The 16651-nt window shown below is 32.5% G+C and overlaps 1 protein-coding gene across 2 annotated transcripts; it reads right to left on the reverse strand.

The window, feature by feature from the left end:
• Positions 1-1623: 1623 nt before the first annotated feature.
• On the reverse strand, positions 1624-16480 carry LOC130445230 (telomerase Cajal body protein 1 homolog). 2 transcript variants are annotated; one of them, XM_056780784.1, is made up of 5 exons: positions 15907-16480; positions 11477-11754; positions 11221-11393; positions 10980-11144; positions 1624-1909 (listed from the first exon to the last, which is right to left on the reverse strand). In XM_056780784.1, the coding sequence occupies exons 1-5, from the start codon at positions 16260-16262 to the stop codon at positions 1691-1693; spliced, it is 1191 nt and encodes a 396-aa protein (XP_056636762.1). In that variant the 5' UTR covers positions 16263-16480; the 3' UTR covers positions 1624-1690. The 2 variants fall into 2 exon arrangements, with proteins under 2 accessions (XP_056636762.1, XP_056636770.1); XM_056780792.1 differs by lacking the exon at positions 1624-1909 and adding an exon at positions 1924-2120 and having other exon boundaries at positions 15907-16478.
• Positions 16481-16651: the final 171 nt, after the last annotated feature.

Consider the following 16651-nt stretch of genomic DNA (forward strand, 5'->3'; position numbering starts at 1 on the left):
CTTACCTCCTGATGGGAACCATTAGGATCTGTTAATCATCTGGCTGTGTGTTACAAAGCGTTCCTTATTGTACCCTCCATCAATGCATGGTCTCGGATTACAAAATTTTTGTCTTATATTAATGTGACTGTGAAGAATCATTGATTTAGCTACTTAACTTAAGGATTATTGTATTCATTAAGGTTTATTCATGTTGTCTGTGAGTATTGCCGTATCGCCCGCAAAACTATAATCAGAGCTCTCAAGAGCGTTAGCAAAGACATTCTCTACATAGAGGTTGAACAGCATAGGAGACAAAATACACCCCTGGCGTACCCCTTTTAAAACTTTGAAGTCTTGATTGTCTGATTCAGCATAACCCGTGCTTTCTGGTTCCAGTAGAGGTTCTGAATAATTCTTATATCTCTGCTGTCGATGTTGGCGCCCTGCAGCGTTTTTATCAAAGCGTCATGCTTAACGATATCAAATGCCTTCTCGTAGTCGATGAATGTGATGTAAACGTCTTTTCGTTGGTCAATGCAGTAAGTATTTAGGCAAAAAACTGCCACAATTTTACTAGTAATGTGTATTTATTAGCGCGTTTTTGTCGATGTGTCTACCACTTCTGTTTTAAAAGCAGAATTTATGTGATACGCTTGGGTGTATTTGGAGAAGTCAATAACAGTTGAAAATGTTATCAGTTACATTATAAAAAAAATATAGATGAATAATTTCGAAAGGGTTCGAAACCATAGGGGTAATATTCAATTGCATGTGCATTGTGTTTTGTTCATATTTATAGGTTAGGTCTAAGTGTCCCGATTCGCTGCTAAAAGCTGTTTTCTCTACGTCTTCTTCGGTCATCTCGAACTAATGGAATCCTGAGGCTAGATCCCAAGTTGTAGAATATTGACATCTACCTAACTTAACTGATAAGTCCTCATTTTGTAAATAGGAAGAATGATATTAACAAACATCCAGTTCTGGTATCAAATTCTGAACAACTACAAGTCCAACAGGAAAATATTGGGATACTTTTTTGGAAAACTAATTTTGATGGCGAAAACCAAGACGATGACTTCGACACATTTGTCAACAAGCACAATACCAATTTCCCAGCAAAAAAACTTTGATGATATTCAATGGCATTATTACCTTAGGTTCCTTGAGTTTGCAATGATTTGCAAGTGATTATCCACAAAAAGCCATGGAAGATGATATAAACCTTCAACATTTTCCTAGCTAGAAATTGTATCTAATTGTAACATCTATTTTGAGAATAAAATATATTGGCTTAGTAATGTCTAATTCACTGTTAAATCTTGAATATATTACAACACTAGAACGTGTAATGTAGCAGACGAATGAGTTATTGTCAATAAGTTCTAGTAAATACAATGTAAATGAAATGTTCTGGTAAAATTTTGTTGGAAAAATTCAATTAACTGATGAGGAAATGTGACATGGTGTTGTTTAACTCCGAGGTATATAAATAAAAACAAGAGAAAACAACTTGTCTTACTTCGAAATTATAAGATGTCGCTTGCAACCTTTTGCTTTTTAGTAATCCATTTATATTTTGACTAGCATTCAGAGCCTTCGCGTCGTCTGAAAGTCAAATAATAGCATAAAATAAAACGCAAATACAAAGCAATTAGTTTATTCGGAATTCATAATAAAGAATATTTTTAGAAAATTATATCTTATGATCTTAGGAACGGGTCGTAGCAGCTTTAATAATTGCAGTTAATAAATCGGGATCTTCTTGTTGTGCTCCTATCCACCACATAGACAAAGCATTTTCGTATTGCAAAGAATTTCTAGTGTGATGTAACGGATCCAAAGTATGATGTTGACCTGAAGCAGTCGCCAAAATGGGTCGGTAAGGATGTAGGCTTACTCCGTTGCAGCAGTCACTATGTAACGCCATCTGTTAAATATATTCAAATATCAATACAATTATTGTGAACAAGATTATAAACTTTACCAATGCTTGATATCGAGAAAAAATATCAGTAGGTACTCCTCTGGCATACTTATGTTTACAGATAAAAGTGATTTTTGTTTAAGAAGCAACAAACAAAAACGAATTATCCTGGATGTAAATCCTTGGTTAGAGGAAACGGTGACAATAATACAGCCTGTAAATATTGCTTACATATTACAAAAAATATTTACATCAACTCTTCGATCAAATAAAACTAGACATAGCCATTCTGTTTTTTTTTTTTCTAACAACGGACATCTATTATTTATTTCGTACAATAAAAACAGTCAATTTGAGAATTGTAGCTATAGTAATGAAATTAATTGAGAAGAATAGTTGAATATAAAATCATGACCAGAAAAAGAAGTGATAGGAATTTAATCAAATCTCCAAAATAGACTAGATGAATGAATGGAAAGAAATGAAGAACGATACAAATGACATGATCGGAATAATAGGCAGTACAATAAGGAATAGACTACACAGTAAGAGGGTTGCTACTTAAGTTTTGAGATAGACAAATAAAAACAAATATTTATAATTGGATTTGTCTCTATTATTTTTCAAAGTATTCTTCATCAGGATCAACACAGTTTTACATCCCTCCAAAACATGTGATTTTACCACATCAACCTTAATCAGGTGTAAAATCTCGTGATCAGGTGATCTCGCAATTTATTTTTGATCAGTGGGAATGAGAAATCATTAGGTACCAAAGGTCAGTACGGCGAAAACGTTTTTATTTGAACTGATGTCTTCTGCGATTGGTTACTCTGATTTTTTCGGACACTTCTGGCCAGTTTACGTTGATCTAAGGAAACGGTGGCGACATGTCCAGTTAATCCGAAAAATCAGCTGGCCATTTGCTACACAAATCCAACAACTTTTGTTGGATTTGGCTGTCTTCAAAGACCCATACAGTTGATTGTGGCTTCGTTTCGGGATCATATGTATAGATTCGTCACCTGTTACGATCTTATAGACATCTTTTGAAGCACCGTGATGGAATTTTTTCAGCATATCATTGCACCAATCGATACGAGCTTTCTTTGAGCAATTGTCGAATTATGTAATATCCAGCGCGAACAAATCGCGAGTGGAACTAATGCCCAAGTATGCCTCAATTTCTTGGTATGTCGTATGACGATCTTGCAATATCAGTTTACGCACAGCATCGATGTTTTCTGGTACAACAGCCGCTTTTGGTCGACTTTCACCGTCATAGGAAATCATCGTACGAAAATGAAGCGACAACAGGTTCGAATCGCATATTGGTAACAGCTGAATGTAAATTTGAAGTAATAAACAAAAATAAAAATAATATGAGATAAAAAGGTTTAAATTAAGAAATAGAAATGAGAAAAAATAATTTGGAATTCTTGATTTGAAGGAAAGTTACATTAGAATGGGACAATTGTAAGTGAAACAGTAGAAGAAATTTCTGGCAGAGCAAAGAAGAGGCAAAGCAAAAGATTATAAAGAATTTTGAGCAGAAATGATAAAAAAAATTAACTCAAACCCAAAAAAAATAACAGAAAATTTTGGGCAGGAATAAAGAATAAAAATAAAAAAGCAACAACAGAATGATTGAAAGTATTTGACAAAGAAATGAACATACCTAAAAAACTGATGACTGAAGAGATAAAAGAGGCAAAGAAATAGCTCCATAAAAGATCAGTAAATTAGAGGGACCGGAAAGTAATGTTTCTGCGTGCGTCAATATTTGAATTTACTTGTCAGCTAATTGTTAGTCTAAGTCGTGTCAGAGAAACTTTGAAGTTATTGTGGCTGGTTCTATCATAAATAATTGAGAATTACAGGTTTTTTGCTATTTGGAGTGAAATGGTCAGCCAAATACCAGAAAAGCATTGCATGCTTTTGGGGTTTTGTTTGTTAACGCAACAGTAACGAGCAAATACATTAGGTATTAGACGTTGGTAAGTGCCAATGATGGTTCTATAGATTTATACTTGGTATTTCTGATCTCTCTGACTCCTATCGATCAATAGAAGATCAACATTAAGCAACGCTATGATAAGAGTAGGAATGGAGGCAAATTCATGACACAACCGAGGAACTCTCACATACCCTTAACCAACCCCTGTCGATCTTTTTAGAACATTTACAGCATATTTCAAAGCAAGTGTTTGGTTCCTTTGTAATCTGTCCGAAGAAAGCAAAGCAAATCGATTCATCACACACAACGTATTACTTTAACTGGCGACGAAAAATGGGTCCTGTATAATATTCCAAAAAGCAATGGCTCTTTTCAAATGAATGGGCATCAAGTAATGTGAAGCAGGATTTACATCTCTTCTATGTGTGGAGAATACAGGGAATTGTTCATTTTTAAATGAAAATACCTGGACAAACTGTTAATGCAGATCTTTATTGTGAACAATTGGATTAAATGACCAATGATTAATCGTAAATTATCTGGCTACTGTCAATAAAAAACACGTTATTTTGCAGCACGACAATGTAACATTGGCAAAAATTAATAAATTATGGTCAGTACTGCCGCATCCATGATTCTCAACCGATATCACATTTTCGGATTTCCATTTATTCCAATCGTTATATTTCCTTGGTAGTAAAAAATTCAAAGTATATGAAATCCACTCAAACACCAATTGATTTTAATTTTAATCAAAGCTCGTCTCGATTGGTGCAAAGAAATGCATGAAAAATTAAATCGCGGTGCTTCATATGATGTTTAAAAGATTGTACCAGGCGACGAATCATGTATCTATGCTTATGAATCCGAAACTAAGCAACAAAAGTTGTTCACGCATGAAGCACTTCGAAGGAAATGGTCAGCTGATTTTTCGGAATGGCCAGAAGTGTTCGAAAAAATCAGAGAAACCAATCGCAGAAGACGAATCAATATCAACCACGACAATGCGAGCTGTCACACATCAGTCCAAATAAAAACGCCGCACAGTCTTTGTTTGGCACCCAATAATTTCTTCTTATTCCCGCAGATCAAAAATAAATTGCGAGGTCAACATTTTTCTGCATCTGAAGAAGCGGTTGATGTGTTCAAATCACATGTTTTGTAGGTCGGAATGGAAAAAATGCTCGACAATTAGTTTAAACATAAGCAAAAGTGTATAGATCTTAATGGTTGGAAAACAATAAAACAATATCTAATTATAAATGTGTGTTTTTATTTATCCATCTCAAAACTTAGGTAGTAACCCTCATAACTTGGATAAAATAGGCACACTTTGTAGGTTGTGAATATATTGACGTTTATTAAATATAAATAAATTTAATCTGGTTGCTAAAAATAAATGAATAAATCTTAAATAATATCAAATATCATTTTCGTCTTTCTAATTTATTTATCTCCTATATATAGAACAGTGACAATTTATTTAGAATTTACATGATCGAAGCGTTGACTGACTGCATCAGGTTATTTATTATAAAACATTAACCCCTTATCATTGTTATAATCGTCATTTGCTGTTATTTAAAAAAATTACAACTACTTCAAACTGCATCAAATTTTACTAATATATATTTTAACAGTTTTCTGCAACCAATTAATTTAAAAGTTGTACGAAGATCGAGATTATTTTACAAAAATTTATGTTATTATAAATTTTTGTTTACAACAACGTTTCCAAAAGTTCCAACTTAGTTAATGCACAACTAATCATGAAGACGTTATAATAGGCCGGAAAATAAAAAAAAACAGCTATCAGACGTAACAGACGAATAAAATTTCAGATCAATGGCAAATAATACAATCAAGAGAAATAGTAACACACCAGATGTTAATAGAAAAAGAATAAATAAATAAAAATTGGAAAATCACCAAACAGCCGAAGAACGAACCTATAGAGTTATAAAACATCACCATACTGTAAAAAAGGAAATCCAGAGAACCCCATAAGTATACTTTTTGTAGATGTGAAGCTAGTAGAAAACTACAAGGATGTCTACAAGATAAGAGCAATACAAAAACAAGATAGTCGAAATAGAGCCAGAAACTAATAAAACACCATATTACAATTTTCAAAATACCAACTCTAGGGCCACTGGAATAAATTTTACATGTGTAAAATGTGGAGAATGATACAACACAGCAAGCAGAATGCAAAATGCAGAAAACCTTCAACATATGCATTGTGGAAAGCTACCGAAAAATATATATAAAACATTCATCCCAATCAACCTCTAGTTCAAGCTAATGTCACTATTAGCTTCATGAACAATAATACTGACACAAATACAAAATAAAATCGCACAAGGTACTAAACTCCTTGAAGAATTCAGAAAAATCAATTTTAAACACCAATTTTTAAAGGTGATATCTAACAAATGGGTGTGCTGAGGAAATTTTGTTATAGGAAAGACTCATTTTAATTTCATTCGAGCAATCACCTCCTGAATTTTGTCGCATGATTTTAGTAACACCCTGTATACGTATAGTCTAAACGTAAACAGTTTCCGTAACAACGGTTCAAAATTCTATTATTGCCCGTCTCCCTCCAATGCGGACGAGATATGAGCTTTTTGGCTTAAATTGTTAGTTCCTCAACATCAGCTGAAACGTGACATTCTTACACAATGAACTCCGGCAATATTTTAAGGATACTATGGCGTCAGTAAAACTATTTTGTCTATTTTGCATTAAAAAGAGCAAGAAACTAAACATTTTCACTGCTGATATAATGCAGAAAAGTAGAATGCTTTGAAAATACGGCAAGATAATAATTTGGCAAAGAGTGCTATCAAAGTCGAATCAAAATCAACAATATCAATTAAAGTGCTAGGAACAACAAAATATTTTACAGATGAAGAAAGATTTGAGAAACTCATCAAAAGAAATAGGATCCCGAATTTCTGGTATACCGAAACAAAAAATGTGTGTTGTAAGATCAGTCATATGCAAAAGAGATTAATCACCAAACAAGTGTTGCGTAATTATTTATGATAGCTTTTACATTAAGCATTCCATCAGAGGCGCGCCCATTCAGTAAAATTTAACAAAAATCTTCCGTAAATAGTTCCAAGACTGTGTTGGATCTATAAAGGATGATGAGCATTCGTCAAGAATTAGAGTTAGTGAACAACGTTTTCAAATAAATGGACCTGATAAAAACGTTCATCAAATTTTTAGAATGCATTATAAAACATTTCAAACAGTCGCTAATTGAATTTAATGGCGCCATAGCTCGGAACAAAAACAATTGTCGTCAATTATCTGCAATATTATAAATATGAAGAGCCATTGTTGACGAGCAGGTAACCTGCACGATGTGCAGGTTACGAAGAAGCAGAGGCAAACATTATTTTTTATATTTGCCACTTGAGTTCTGATACTCAAGTTACAATACGCTTCTCGGATACCGATATTTTATCATTATACTGGGAAAGAGTTTACATATCTTTCAATTTTATTTTAAACTTTAGGAAAACATTAATAGTTAATATATAAAAAAATATTTGTAAATTCAGTTTACTTATAGTTAGAAAACACCAAATTTAAGGGCATTTCCTCTATATTTCCATGGACTATTTATTATAGTCCAGTCATTTGGTAGTTCTATCTGGAAAGTTTTCCGGGAGTTTTGGAAATTAGTGGTTTCATAAATTTCAACGTGCTCTTTTCGAATTTTGTCACCTGTTTTCTATGCTGCTCATATTGGGAAAATGGCGAAATAACTCCTTGCCAACTCAATTTACGATGAAAGTTATGTAATAAATTAAACAACGGAAAAATTTCTACAATCAATGTAGAACCTTTTTTTTTGTAAAATGAATAGCTTTAGCGTACGAGCGCCGCAAATTCCACTGGTTTTAGACAAATAATTCATTTTCACACCACCATGAGGTAGAGTGAGTGACGCGTTTTTTGTGATATCCCCAATAGGCCTAATCCACTTTTAATGCAATTACAAAATTTAGTCCATAATCCTAGGCTTCGCTATTTCTGATGGACCAGGTTTTGCAAGTTCATCATCTTCGATACTCAGCAAAATCACATAAATAGAAATTTCTTCCACGTAACTAACGATGGAATCATCAGCTGTTGCAGTCCTTTTGTTCCCCGAGAATAGGCTCTGTATCTTCCTCCAAATCGCTATCTTGTAGTGGAACATGCGAATTATAACAGGTACTATTACAATTTGTGCATGTAACAGAACAGAGTAAATGTACTGCATTACAGTGTCTATCTCGTTTACACACGGACCTCTTTTTTTAATTTCTGCAGTTGGAGGTGCGTGCTACATTTTTTTCAATGACGAATTGTGATATTGTGAATCGACCAAATCAACCAAATCATAAGCATGCTCGAGACGCTCAGTAATCGCTCGACCCCAAAAATCATTACGAGCTCTAGCAAGTTTTGAAATTGTGTTTTCCATCCAGAGATTAATTTCTAATTGTTGTATCGTTTTCGACACGCATCGTGAGTAAATATCGATTTCAGTCCCTCCAAGAGTTTGCCCTTGTCATTCTTTCTTTGATAACTTGACTTACGAAACGTCTTTTATCCTTTTTCCTTTATTTTAATCACCTCACTTCCATGTAATGAATTTTCACAAATGAAACAGTTAGTTTTATTCGATTGATTTTAAAAATGCGAATGATACTGTAGAACGATAAATTGGTACTGAGTATTTGAGCTTTGTCGGCAGATGTCCATATAAAGGAAGGGGTGGGCGACGCCAAGGCGAATTCCAACACGTAGGAAATATTTTTCGTTAATACATAAAGGGAAATACATAAATTATATGAAATGTTCTCTAGTTTAACTTATTATATAACTATTTTCATTGTAAAATGAGTTATCAAAAAACTGGTTTCGGGCTACATTTTCTCAATATGTCGGCGAGACGAGATGACAAAGTGAAAATAGGGAAAGAAGACGTCGAAATCTATAAATTTAGAAGAATTATGACATGATGCGAAAGAATTGATTTAGTTTCCCTAATTACCTCGGATTAATATTGTTTTCTTATGAACTTCCGCTTATTTCGAATTGGTTATTGTGGGTGATAGTCACCTACCCTTCTATAAAGTTAATCTGTTATTTCTTTTGTAGTCTACTAATGTTGTTTGGTTCTAGTAGTGATTGTAATAAGACATGGACACATATATAGAATTTTTTACTGGCTCGTTATATTATATTTATACTTGATTCGCTTGTACATCCCAATATTTCCATTTTGTATAGCCATATTGATTCAATTATAGTTTTGTACAGTAGGATCTTGTTTTTAAAAGATAAGTTAGATCTTCTTGCGATCGCACAGTTTATCTCTTTGATATATAGACCAATTTATTTCTTCTACGTAAGTCTTCTAGTTCCATGTTGTTTAGTTTTGTTAGTAGACAGTTCCTTTCTTATATAATCTACATTTTGAGCTAATATTTATCTTGATTCTACTTTTTACTCACCATTGTTGGGTTTGGTGGAGTTTCATGCCGTTTGGGATTTTCAAGCGTCATTTGTATTACTGTTAAATTGGAATTTCTTGAACCGTAGGTGATATTACTAAATACTTTTTACACTACAACTACACCAACATCTACAATTACACGTCTGATGCGCATTTCGATAATCAAGTTATCATCTTAAGAGACTGAAGTAAACTAAAACCTAATACTTTGACCTACCTACGTCAAAAAATATTCATCCACCAGGAGCTTCGAAATACACAACGATTAAAGACAAACGTGATAAAAATGTAGTGATCAGTAAACGTGATTAACAAAATACTTTCCCAAAGATAGCAACTCAGATCAATAAATCCAAGGATATACCTTTGTGTACTTTTGTTTCGAAAAGGAGATTGAGAGAAGCTGGCCTTTATTTTAGAAGGGTGGGTTTAGATGATCTGTATATGTTCTTTAAAATATCAATTTTATGTATGTATCACGCAAAAACTTTTGACGGGTAGTGTAGGTCAAGTTATTAGGTTTTAGTTTACCTTCAGTCTATGTAGAAGATAACTTGCCATTTAAACGCGCGTAATTGTGAGTATTGATGTAATGGTAGGGTGAATAATGTTTTTAGTATCAGTATTACTGTGTCATTATGGAATGGTCAATGATTGTTTTTGCAGACACCGGGAAATCAGCTGTAAAAAGACATACAGTACTGGTTCCAGAGCACTGCCCTTGAGGATTCCTGACATTATGGGAATTACCTGAGGTTTTGTTACCTACTTTAGTTTTGAGACGTCTATTTTAGAAGTATATGTATAACTTTCAAGATACTGAAGTAGAATTTCTTCAATTTTATAAAGCAATCTAGGATAACAAATATTATCAAACGCTTTGCTAACTTTCATGAATACAGAGGTACAATAAAATTTTTGTTCAATTGCCCTATTGATGACTCAAGTTATTTTGTTTTTTGTTGTATAGTGGAGAGGGCGTTGTCGAAATCCAAATTTGAGGTGGGGGATCCACGGATAGGCTACTAGATCAAAGTATATTCTGTTAAGAAGCAGTCTTTTGAACATTTTGGATATCGAGGATAGCAGACTAATCAAGACGGTATGATGACACTTCATATGTATTGTCTTTTGTTTTTTCACTCTTTTCTCCTCCAGTTCTTAAACTTAAATGGTGTTTTCTGCTCTATTAGTGAATCTTAGATTGTTGTTCTTATAATGTGTCCTTATAAATCACCTGTTTGTTATTCATTTTTTTCTTGTTGCTCTTATCTAGTAACTTTTCTTAGATTTTTCATTTGGAATGCACTTATTCTTGTCCCACGTTTCCTCCTAATTATCCAATTTTCTGCTACCGAATTGCACTGCTATGGTGCAATAAATTTTTATTGATTCATTCACCCTGTGCCCAGTTAATTGAAACCTTAATATTAAATAGATTCTTTTATACCAAAAATATTCAATCAAAAGTGGCATTTCCCTTAATTAAAATGAATTTTCAGAAATAACTTCTCTAATGAGTTTCACATTTGTTACAATTTAAGGATGTTGATTCACTTAATTAAACAAATTACAATCGTTTTTAGACTTACTTGCATATGCACTGAAGGATAAGTTTGCTCAGTCACATTCCACACTTGTACCTTACCATCTGTCCCTCCAGATACCAACCATTTACCATCTACACTTAGGTCTATATTTATCTTCTGGTTGGTGTTGACTTCACGATATAAACAAAACATTGGTCTCCCTGGAACCTAAAAATAAATAATGTTTGAATAATACTTCTACAATGTTATCTTATATATGATAATAATTTATTTAGTTTCTTACACGTAAATCCCAGCAGATAATTTCTTTGTCTTTTCTAGCACCACTGTATAAACGGAAACCATCAAGAGAGAAAGTCATCGTTGTGATACCCCCTTTGTGGCCATTTAATTTGCAAAGATGTCGAAATGAGCCATCACTTTGAGATACAAGATCAATTGTATTCTTCCATGTTCCTGAAAAGAATATCGAAAATGTAGATGAATTTAAATTAAAAAAAATTATGTCAGTCTGTATTAGTCTTATAAAAACTCCTTACCTATAGCTACTACTCCAGGTTGTGCTTGACTAGCTACGAGACAAGACACTTGGTGAGGTACGGGGTATTCAACATATTCTCTACCAGGTCTGCCTGTAGCGAATATTTTAACGTTTTTCTTATATCCACAAAATATGTTCTGGCCATCTGCAGAAAATGAAACACTCATAGCAGGTTCCAATTCATCTTGGTTGTTATAGCCTCTGTAAGTGCATCTTAAATCGCCAGTAAATGCATCCCACAGATGTATGGGACCGCCATGGCCGCTAGATAACCAACTAAAAGAGAGTTATATAAATAATTTTTGAAAAAAATAGGAATTGCTTGTACCTACTACACCACTATTAAGAAAATTCTCCACGAAAAAACCAAGTCTGAAAATTATTCAGAAATTAAATTATATTTTCCATAGAAGAGTTTCATACCACAAATTTCATTGAGATATGTAGTAAGTATAGTGTTTTCGAAATATATTTTGGGAAAAACTTTAAAAACAGAATTAACGTGTTGTTAACTCAATAGTTATTAGCATTACAAATTGTATAACATCTGTTATAAAATAACATTAGTATATTAGGAAGATAAAGATATGAGCATCAACAAAACTGTTAATGCTCAAACTCAATACTTATGGAATATTTACAAATTTCAAAGTTGTGGATTTATTGTTCTTTTTTATTTCAGTTTCAGTTCGCTCATTTTTATTACGCGTTATACCGGATGGATCACAAGGAACCTTACATACTTCTACCATACGTAAAGTCCCTCGAGGAGGATATCATGAGGCTACTAAACAGTGTTAACTAATCTTCTTCCTTAATTTACAAGGTGATTTGTAAAATTGATGATAAATTTTAATTGGCTCATTTGATTTTTCAAATATATAAACGAAAATGATAAACTGTATCGAAAAAATGAATACACTTTTTACATCACCACTACACCAATACTAACAATTATACTGTCTGATGCGAAGGTAAACTGTTTACTTTCAGTCTCTGAAGACGATAACTTGGTTATCAAAACGCGCGTCAGACAGTGTAATTGTGGGTGGGTAATTGTAAACAGTGTATTCAGTATGAATATCGTCAAAGTTTCCAGAAATTCCAACTTAGTTGGATCGAATAACGATAAACACCAAACAACAAAAAATAGTAACTAATAACAATAACCAGCAACAATGTAGTTGAGTCACAAAAATAATAACTAAAGAGGAGATGCTTGATCAAGTACCAAGAGTGCCCTCGAACGTATGATTCTTGGGCACCCACCAATGACTTGGTCTGCAGTTTTTCCCTCCGCATTGCACCTACGGCATTTCGGATATTCTATGATACCTATAGCTTGGATATGGCGTCTTAGATGACTGTGTCCGGTTAGAAATGGAGCAGACGGCTCTTTTATGTGTTCCTTTTTTGTTCCATGCCAGGTGTGTCTATACAAACGAACTTAACCTAGTAGTCAACACTTACCAGGTAAAGCCAATCCATCATTTTTTTATGTCACGTACTTCATTGGGATATGTAGCAAAATATGTTTTTGAAATATATTTTGATAACTATTTTACAAATCAAATAAAGGTGTTGTGAAATGAATATAATATTATTATTAAATAATTTAAAAGCAATTCTTGTTAAGTCAACATCAATATATAACCAAAAGCTTAACGAAACTGAGAGTGCTGAAATTTTACCTTTCGCTCAGTATGATACTGCTACAGCCTGTATTGAGCTTAGTGATTTATTGAAAAAAATCCAACATTAATAAATAATGGATTAAGGTAGGTTTGTGCTTTCTTATCTATTGATGTTATGAAGTTACAGAAATTTTTTCTATTGGTCCGGGTTATTCTAGGTTTGTTCTTCTTTGTTCCAACACAGCATAGGGCTGAGAATAAAACTTTTAGAGAAAATTTAAAAAGAAAATTGATGTGGCATCGCGTTTTCAAGGTATTGAAATTCTGACAATTGTTCTGTATTGTTTCAAAACATACTGTTAAATGAAAAAAAATCATTTTTCACAAATAATCGAAAAATAATTTATTAGCTATTGCGATTAAAAACGTTGTTTTGAGTTGTTTCACTTCCAGAATATTGGTTTCGAAAACAATAACTATTTTCTGTGATGGGCAAAAATATTGACATTTTATATCTGTTGACAAGTAACAAAATGTCTTTTTCCTCGGGTATTGTATAAACGCATGAGCAAATATAGATATTCAATTTTAGAATATTTTATTATACAATAAAGTTACATTTCCTTTACATCAAGAGAACAATTACTGAATGTGCATTGCATAAATGCGTTCCTTAAACTATTCCATACAACTGTCGAATTTTCTTATATTATATTTCTTCCTGACCTTACAACACCCGTTGATATACTTGTTCGCCAATCTGGTGTTATTTTAGCACTACTACCACACGTTCTAAACATTTTATTAGCTATTTATGTCCTGTATGCTACCGATTCATCAACGTACACTTGAGCGACCGCTGTTGACTTCCAACCGCCACGTTTTTTTAGTGTAATCCAAACTCCCTCAGATTCAACTAAAAGTGTAGCTCAGATGATTTTCAAAATAAATGACCTGTATATGAGTTAGAATCTTCAAGTTGAAGAAAATTAGCGACTGTTTAGGGAAACCTATCAAACTGGTTTTATCCACAACCTGATTGATAAATTTTCCATTGTGATATGAAGCAGGTTGCGATCCTATGCTGCTGCGTAGACAAAGACCTATGTACATTCGATAAAATTTAACATACATACATAACAATATTTTTCAGTGACTACAAATCTCCTGTTTACATCATTCAATTAGTAACATTCCCGAATTATCAATATCTTCTAATATACACGACTAATTTCACAAATTTGGCAACAACCTTAACCATTAATGAACTTTATCGAGAGCATTATTTAAAAAATCACTAATTTATGTACTTGTAAAAATTGTAGCTCAAATTTTCAAATTGGAGGATAATAGAGACACTTGACTTAACCACACTAATCAATCACCCTGTATAATAATATCCAATCAATGTAAGGTAATAAAAACTTAGTATATAGTATGCAGCTAATATAATACTGCAAGGTGCTGATGAACCATAGTGGTGAAGGAATCTTAAAAAAAGTAGCAAATAACATCACTATAAATTCTTAGATTTGAGTGCTATTTTGTTAAATTTGTTTTCACGACTGTTGTATAATGTACCCATTATAAGTCTGTTTGCTCGACCTAAATAATACTCATTAATCAAGGCAGTGATTATTGAATGAATTAATTTAGCTATAATATTATAGTTTTGGAACAAAAAATCAGTTTTCAATATTTTATCATGTAAAATACCACTAAATATTTTCAATTCAGTTCTCTACACATAAAAAGATTTTATTTTAAAGTGTATTTTCTTAGACCAGATTAGTAGACTAAAAAAGTATATCCTTTTTTAACGAAAATAAAAAGAACTTAATTATACAAGAATAATGGTGTTTATTTCAAGTTCAGATATATTTTATACCACCCGAGATCCATTCCAAATATGTAAAATAGTAGTAGTAGTAGTGAAATGTGGCATAGGTATCGGTAATATGAAAATTATCCTACTTATTGCAAGTCTGATTATTTGTATTACTTAAAAGATGCTTATATATATAATTAGTATTAATAAAAGAATATGTCATTATTTGATGTAGGTACAATGCCATGAAAATTTCATAGTATTGTGAAATGGCACTAAAGACACTTTTTTTTTAAAATTCAGTGAAAGCTGAAATATTAATATAAGTATTCTGTTGATGTTTACTGTGATTGGTAAATCTTTAGTGTGATTCTATGTTTAGTACAATGTTTAATTAAAGTATATAAATATTACTAATTTTGTTAATTTTATTGTCACAAATTCTCTCCCTTGGCCAAATAAAAATCTACCTAATATTGGTGTTTTTACACTGTCCAATGTATTTATCCTGGCCTTGTAAAAAGTAATAAAATATACATAAAGTGACTTGCCCTTACATGAAAAGATACATAAATATGACAAAAATCATAATATAAGTGTTCAATAGGAAAACTGCAACTTTTCTCCATAGCTGTATTCTCTCTGTACTCTTATCGTAGAATTACCCATATACAATACATCAAAATATATCTTACAGTGGCAATTAAGGAAGTTAAGGGTCTTAAATCACTTAAAAGTCTAATTATACCTACTACACTTTCTAATATAGCAATGCTATCTATTTAAGTTTGAAACCATGTAAACTTAAATCCAAAGCCATAAAAACTAATGTAAATTACTCAGAATTAAGTACATATTTTTAATAATAAATTTGTTACCCTGTTTAGAAAATATAAATTTGTTTTATAATTAAAAATGGGTCAAACATTTCTCGCTTAAGAACTCTTGTTACATAATGTTACTTACCAGCATGTAGCTGGATTACCACTATTCATACCAGGATACCAACAATAATCATAAATAAGTCCTGCTTCAGGGACACTAACTGCTGGAATTAAAGGTACAATGGGTCGGCTGCTAGGAATACTGTCACCTGTATATAAATCACTGGGTAGTTCCATGACATGCATTCCAGCTCCCCTAACTACAGTAAGTAGACAAGTCCCATCTGGCGACCATTTGCATCCTTTAAGGTAATGTTGATCATCGTAATTAGGCCATTGTGCTCTGGCTAACTCTAAAGTAGAATTTTCAAAATTGTATTCTGCATATTGGAAATTTGTATAAGAAACAGAATCACTTTCATACACTGCCTCACTCATATTTAATTCTTTATAGTACCTACACAATCAAATTAGAACTGGACTATACTTAAATTATTATAATAAACTCATTAAAGAAGCGTCACACTTAGCATAACTTCAAAATTCGCAATTAAAACAAAAAAAATTAAAATATAAACAATTTTTAACTTTTTCTTTCCAATTACAATTTCCAAGCTGTTAAACTGTTCAACATGACAGTCGACATTAGGTTCGTTCCAACAAGTAATCCCGGACAAATCGGAAATTAATTCAGGGCTACAAAATGAACATAAATTAATTAATTATTCCGGTTTCCAGTTTTTGGCCTATTTCTGATAATAGCTAAAGTGAACCTAATTAACTATAATTTATTTTTATGCGTGAAATCGGTACTTCTAAAATAACAA

Source organism: Diorhabda sublineata, chromosome 1 (assembly GCF_026230105.1).
Source record: "Diorhabda sublineata isolate icDioSubl1.1 chromosome 1, icDioSubl1.1, whole genome shotgun sequence".
NCBI lineage: Eukaryota > Metazoa > Arthropoda > Insecta > Coleoptera > Chrysomelidae > Diorhabda > Diorhabda sublineata.

Excerpts from the sequence above, each read along its gene's own strand:
- LOC130445230 (XM_056780784.1), bottom strand. The coding sequence starts at position 16,262 with ATGAGTGAGGCAGTGTATGAAAGTGATTCTGTTTCTTATACAAATTTC. Across the intron at positions 11,755-15,906 it reads GGTAATCCAGCTACATGCTG|TTGGTTATCTAGCGGCCATG; the intron begins GTAAGTAACATT and ends ACTCTCTTTTAG. Across the intron at positions 11,145-11,220 it reads TTATCTGCTGGGATTTACGT|GTTCCAGGGAGACCAATGTT; the intron begins GTAAGAAACTAA and ends ATTTATTTTTAG.